At 39.4% G+C, this 7,012-nt stretch overlaps 1 protein-coding gene across 7 annotated transcripts in view; it reads right to left on the bottom strand.

Annotated features, from left to right (window-relative positions):
• The window catches only part of AP2B1 (adaptor-related protein complex 2, beta 1 subunit), a 154,092-nt gene that overhangs the window by 59,851 nt on the left and 87,229 nt on the right, over window positions 1-7,012 (bottom strand). For 5 of the 7 annotated variants that reach the window (XM_011951847.1, XM_011951852.1, XM_011951849.1 and 2 more), the window contains 2 exons: window positions 2,333-2,374; window positions 1,325-1,471 (listed from right to left, as the gene is read on the bottom strand). In XM_011951847.1, the coding sequence (XP_011807237.1) occupies window positions 1,325-1,471; window positions 2,333-2,374 (189 nt within the window). The remainder of the gene's footprint in view (window positions 1-1,324; window positions 1,472-2,332; window positions 2,375-7,012) is intronic. The other 2 variants (XM_011951853.1, XM_011951851.1) reach the window with 1 other exon arrangement.

Genomic DNA, 7,012 nt, shown 5'->3' with positions numbered 1-7,012 from the left:
AAATCAGGAGTCATGAGCTGTTCTGACCACCTAAGAGAGAATACCAAAGGATCTGTGGGTGGGGAATAATCATGGTAATATACTCAGCCACACTAAAAGACTGGCAGGTGGTGGAGGGGACCAGGGAATAAACTAAATGTTCATTAACAGAGGAGTGATTAAATAAATTATGGTATATCAATTTAGTAGATACACGGATTCAAAAGAATATGGTAGAGAAAAAACCAAGGTGCAAAATAGTATATTCCATTGACACAGAATGTTCAAAGGATACAAATATACAGCTATATGTATGATCTTTTTCTTTTGAAAGGACATACAAGAAAGTTAACAGTGTCTATACATGGGAAATGGGGGACAGGGGGAGACAAATTTCCATCTTACATTTTCATATTATTTACATTGGTCATTTGTATACATTACTTTTATGTTAGTAAATGAGTGCATTAGATAACTAATAATTAAAAGTCTGAAGATAATATCCAATATAGTAAACCTTACAACAAAGCTACCAAGGTGTGCCAAAACACTATGGCTCAATTTTGAATATCTTTGGTTTTGCTATGTACTGTAATAACTATACACACTCAGTTATCACAGTTATGACTCCTGGAATGGACAACCGGTCTACATCTCTATAGCAGGGATCCCCCATAAGGAGTCAGATTAGTAAGCAGAGAATTCAGGAAGCCACCAGTCAAATTGGTCCTCAGAAAGGCAAGACTATATGAAGCCTGGCCTAGCCTGGATGGTGCTTTTCCCAAGGGCTTAAATGAGCTTCCTTAACCGGGAGTCTCCCCTCTTGAATTTCACTGTGAGTGACATCAAGTAAGGTTAAGACAACACAAGAAGAGCCCCAATGACACAAACCTAAATCGGAACTCTAAAAAGGTACACTAAAATCCATGAAAACCAAATCTAAGCAGTGGCATTCTAGAATCCATATGTAATACCAATGGGGAAAAGGGAATAAGAGAAATGACTTCTCTGTATTTTTTTCTCCTGCTGGTGCACTACATACCACTAGATTTTCACTAGATTGACTTCAATGTTGACAAACTAGACAATATTTCTAAACATGGGAACAAAACTTAAATAATTAATATTTCAAATTTTAAGTCTAATTATAAAAAAGTTTAACAAGGATGCTAATGGTGCTTCCTACTGCTAAGTTTGAAGCCACCTTTCATCTTCCTCTTAAGTACTCCAGAACAAGGGCCCAAAGCTTTGATTTATTACCAGTAGAAGTAACACAAATGTTAAAAGTGAAACAATTTGGGTCCTGTCCATTAAGAAAGTATTGCTATGTTAACTCTTTACTTACAGCCTTAGGAGCCACATATCCACCGGGTGCCATGCCTATGCCTGTGGAGAGTTCAAACAGGTCATTCAGTCCACTGCTGACAACAGCAGGTGTAGGTGAAGGAGCAAAGGTTGCAGGCACTGATGATGGGATGAAGGATTGTCCCACCTGCAGGAAAAAAAAAGGGGGGGGGGAAGAGGAGATTGGGAAGAACCGATTAACAGTCCTTAAAATATTGCTACATATCTTAGTAGTTTTGATAAATCAATAAAAAAAACCATAATTACAATATTCTTAGGAGTCAAATTAGTATATTCTTCATCTTTTTAATCATGACAGTTATTTTTTCATCATTGATAAGACACACTCATTCTGTAGAAGCTTTATCAAGAGAGTACTCAGTAGGATACAGGAACACAGTGATTCAAGATTTTGTGTTTGTTTCCAATTTTAGCTTCCATGATTCTGTGCAAAAGGCCTACAGGTACCCTAAGAAAGGAGGAGTTTGTTTTTATAGAAAGAGGGAGAAGTATCCAACTTAAACAGCAGTTCCATTTCCACCTGGGTTCAGCAAAGTAGTACTTCCTTTCCCATTTAGACATAAATATCTAGTAGGAAGCTCTCCTCGGGGAGATGGACATTCACACCCCCGAAACTAATTCATTTATAAGGAGAGTCTCACTCTGAGTCCAGCTGACCCTCTCAAGTTCTTTCTAGGTGACACCAGGGAATAAGCATTCTCCAGTCAAGATGGAAGGGTCCATTTCCTTTAGCTCTTTAATATCAGAAAGACAAAGATCTCTGTAAGCACTGGAACACTAATCCTTAAAGCTGTCTCTACACCACGTGGTGCATGACCCCAACAATTCCAACTAACCCTATACTATTTTCTACTCCCCATATACTGTTAAAGAGGTTTTGGTGTGCAGTGCTGGACAGCAGCAGTGGCTGGTCTGATAATATGTACATAGGAAAGGCATCAAACAGGGGGCAGTGCTTCTCATGGTGAAAAAAACAGATGGCACTTACTGCCGGACTTCCTCCAATGCCCCCGCCAAGGTCACTGCCAAGCTGAAAGAGAGAAAGGAGAGAGAGGAGAGAGAGGTAGAGTTCATTTAGCTAAATACTAGATGCCCATATAGAATCTGTAAATTGCTCTACCAAGCTGCTGGAAATACATGCCATTCAACTTGTCTCCCAAAGCCTAAAAAAATTGTAGATTACAAAGAAATATGTATTAGGGGAACTAAGTGGTGGTAGTGATGGTGTATTAAGTTTGGAGAAAACTTGGAAAGAAGATGGAGCTGGGACATCTCAGGGATGTTTCAGATCCAGTCTTTCCACTGGGATACACAGGCACAAACCCAAATAAGATTTAAAGAGTATGCATATTCTAAGAAGCTCTATCCCTAAGCGGCAATGTTTTGAATATGCTTTATTTTTTCTTTAAAAGGAAACTTATAGTAGGGGGCGGACGAGGGGGTTGGGAGGTGTTGGAAAAGAAAAAGCCAAAAAACAAAACAATTAATGTGTTTTAATTTACAAAACCTGCTGCCCCACTGAAAAAGTAAGAGCCAAATTAGTATTGAGCTGCAATTTCAAGCTGCAAAAATTATAGGTGGAACAAAAGTGATTTTTAGAGTTTGGAATGTTCCTAAAAAAGAAAATATTTGGACTGTCTACGGAGGAAGTGGGGAAGCATGCAGTGCTTCAAATCTCTTTCACAGTCAGTTCTACTAAGGAGAAATGTGATTTATTTGGAGATCATTTAAAAAGGATGTTAAGCATTAGAGAATGAGACTAACTGAATTACCTAGCTGACAAGAAAATAACTCCACATGGTCTTAGTCTTGCTTTTTTTCTCAGGATTCTGATAAGATATAATTCACTCTGAAGTCAGTCTTCCTTGACAAAAACATTAAAGAACTCAAGCTGAAAATAGGTGGCAGACACGCAATGTAAAACACACATAAACACAACTAATGGAGCTGTTTCAAAAGCAAAATCTACTTTTTGCTACAGTTCCACAGTTGTTTCTTCCTAGTTCTCACTGTGCTTCTAAAACACTTCCCTGAATCATCAAATGCTTTGTCTGCTCTAAACACACTCTCCTTTATAGTCATTTAGTGGTAGGAACTTGCAGATCATTGAGTTGTAACCATTATTTTGTATCTTTAAGACTGCGAAAAGAGGATTTATCTTCTCAATGAACAGAGAGTATTAGTACATAAAATGGCATTCTCAAAAATCTAAAAATTAATCTTAAATATTAAAAAATAGTGAGGACTACAACAAAGTTTTGTTTAAACCATGACAGAAAATAACCCTGGTAGGTGCTTCATAACTGGCATTAGCAAGCATGCTCTGTTGTAAACTATAAAGCATTCCCAGCCAGAGCTAACATTTCCAGAATCTGATTCCTGAAGACTACTTAATGGTTGCACAGGGGATGAAAATCACATACTTAAACAAATAAAAAGGTCATCCTTGACTGGGCGCAGTGGCTCACGCCTGTAATCCCAGCACTTTGGGAGGCCGAGGTGGGTGGATCATGAGGTCAGGAGTTCGAGACCAGCCTGGCCAACATGGTGAAACCCCCCCCATGTCTACTAAAAACACAAAAAATTAGCTGGGTGTGGTGGCGGGTGTCTGTAATCCCAGCTACTTGGGAGGCTGAGGCAGGCGCATCACTTGAACCTGGGAGGAGGAGGTTGTGTGCTGAGATCATGCCATTGCACTTCAGCCTGGGTGACAAGAGCAAGACTCCGTCTCAAAAAAAAAAAAAAAAAGTCATCTCCAAATCAAGAATTTGAGTAACTGGAAAAGTGTGAAGGGCATAGAAAAGATATTACACATCTGTTTTCTCCCCAGTTCTATCATAGCACACATCTGCAGCATGACATCTGAAATTCCTTTTATTCAAACAAACATTTACATAACATTTACTGGATGCAAGGCATTACAAGGGATATAAAGATGCCTGGCAATTAGGGGACTACATAGGTAAGAATGAGGCTTTGAAAACTAGCCGGAGAAATAAAACATGAATGCAAAACCATACAGAATATACTAAAGCAAAAAAGGGAAGTTCTGAAGGGAAAAACCTACCTCTGGCTGAAAGAATGAAGCTTCAAAGAGGTGGTAGTGTGAAATTATAAAAAGCAAAAATGGGGGAAGATCATTTCTCAAATAGCATGAACAAAGGCAGAGAAAGCATGTAAAATGAAAAGGCCAATTAGACTAGAACAGAGGGTTGATATGTGTTAAAAAAAAAATACTCATATGAAATAAGTTTGCAAAGGCAGTCTTTAATTTTTAATTTCCCCTTCATAAAAACCTGGAGGTTTCTTAGACTAATATCTAAGCTTTCTAAGAATACTAATAACTACATCAATTATGTTTCAGTAGTATGGTTTCACCCTTGGATACACAATGGAATCAACCATCTGTGTGTGGGGGCTGCAGAGAGTAGTACTTTAAAAACTACTCGCCCCCAGAGATGGTAATTTAATTGTTCTGAAGTGTAGCCTGGGCATCAGAATTTTGAAAAGCTTCCTCAGTTGATTCTAATGTACAGCCAAGGTTGAAAACACTGCCATTAGAGAATTAGTTATTTAGAGTCAGACAAGATTTCATCTGCTTAGAAATGACTTTGGAACTTGTGACTAAAAAGGAAGTCAGGATTTCAGCAGAGAGGCTGGGCGCAGTGGCTCACGCCTGTAATCCCAGCACTTTGGGAGGCTAAGGTGGGTTGATCACCTGAGGTCAGGAGTTCAAGACCAGCCTGACCAATACGGTGAAACCCATCTCTATTAAAAATACAAGAATTAGCTGGGCCTGGTGACGGAAACCTGTAGTCCCAGCTACTCAGGAGGCTGAGATACGAGAATTGCTTAAACCCAGGAGGCAGAGATTGCAGTGAGCCGAGATCACGCCATTGCACTATAGCCTGGGCAACAGATCAAGACTCCGTCTCAAAAAAAAAAAAAATTAAAATTAAAATAAAAAAAAAAAAAGAATTTGAGCAGAGAAGAAAACCCTGGAAAGGATTCTACAAAAAATGTTTCATTTGTCCTGATACTCTGAGGTGGTTTTCAACTTTCTGATGGGCTTACTCCCTCTCCCAACTTATTCTCCCCTCTTCTGGCTAGGCTTATAATCCAAGATTGAAAGAGATAGAATTCTTTATGGACCTGCTTGGCATAGAACAGCAAGAAAGAAAAACACATTGGAAAGGAAACAGCAGTTTTACTAAATTCAGTAAAAGGCATTGAGAAAAGGGATTCATGGGTAGTGTTTAGACCAAAGGAAAGAAAGCACATTCATAGCCCTTCTTTTCTTATATTTCATTCTTTTTATCTTTGAATGATATATGAATATTATCTTAGCTGGAAAGGATCTGAAAGTACTGTCCCCCAGTGCTGCTTGTCAATTTTATTCAAAATCATGAAGAACTGAAAAGCAATCTTGCCATTCCTTTGTTTATGTTCGGTATATCAGATACAACTCAGCAAGAAACATGAACTCTCATCTGACACAGACAGGGTCCAAAAGATATCAGAGACACAGTCAGGGATACAAAGGTTCATCTACTTGTGCTATGTTCAGACAGCAAACGGAAAGGACAATTTCGATGCTGTATATGTTTTCTAACTAGCAAGACTACAGCTTATCCAGACTATTCAGCAACTCTCCTCTTAACTGAAAAAGATTCTAATGGAGATTATCCTCCTTCCTGAAACCATGGCAAGGTGACAGCATGATGATGGGTGTGAGTGACTAACAGGGAGATGTCAGAAGGAATGGAAGCGAATTACCCAGTGACAAATTACCACTCTTATCTACAAGTGACAAACAGGAGGAAGCAGATATTCATTAAGAAAAAAAGAAAGCTAGAAGAAACAACTACACAAGAAAGTTGTTGTATTTCAGCCTGAACTAGACAGTAACCATTTCAGTTCAGTAGGACACTATTTGTTTAAAAAAAAAATTTACTTTGTTGTTCAGGCTGGTCTCACTCCTGGGTTCAAGCGATTCTTCCACCTCAGCCTCACAAAGTGCCGGGATTACAGGTGTGAATCATTGCACCCAGCCTGAGATTATTGGGAGTCAGGTTCATCTGTCTGGACATACTATAAGCCCACACTTATCAGGTAGGGTACAAAATCAATCAAACTAGAACTTGTAAAACTCAGAGTGATATCTGTTATCCAGTGAACTAGTAGGAGACAGGACGGAAAAGGAATAGGAGTGCAGGGTATGGCTTTGATCCTGATCTTAAATGTCTAGATACTGTATTTTAAGTGTCTCTTGGAGGTGTCCACTCACTATTGTTCCCAGGATTGCCTTACGGAGGCTGCCATTTTCTCCATGAAGAAAATGATGTCAATTATAGGTCAACTAAATCAGATAGAGAAAGAAGGGGGGAAAGACGCCAACTTCAGGAAAAGAATATTTCAAATACTGAAAATTGAACAGTCTGTATTAAAAGTCTGTATTAACAGTCTGTAATTGGGCTGGGCACGGTGGCTCAAGCCTGTAATCCCAGCACTTAGGGAGGCCGAGGTAGGCAGATCAAGAGGTCAGGAGATCCAGACCACTCTGGCTAACACAGGGAAACCCCGTCTCTACTAAAATACAAAAAATTAGCCGGGCGAGGTGGCGGGCACCTGTAGTCCCAGCTACTTGGGAGGCTGAGGCAGGCGCATC

Source organism: Colobus angolensis, unplaced genomic scaffold (genome assembly GCF_000951035.1).
Source record: "Colobus angolensis palliatus isolate OR3802 unplaced genomic scaffold, Cang.pa_1.0 Scaffold329, whole genome shotgun sequence".
Lineage (NCBI taxonomy): Eukaryota > Metazoa > Chordata > Mammalia > Primates > Cercopithecidae > Colobus > Colobus angolensis.
The sequence above is the reverse complement of the archived record's forward strand: the minus strand, read 5'-3'. Positions and strand labels throughout refer to the sequence as shown.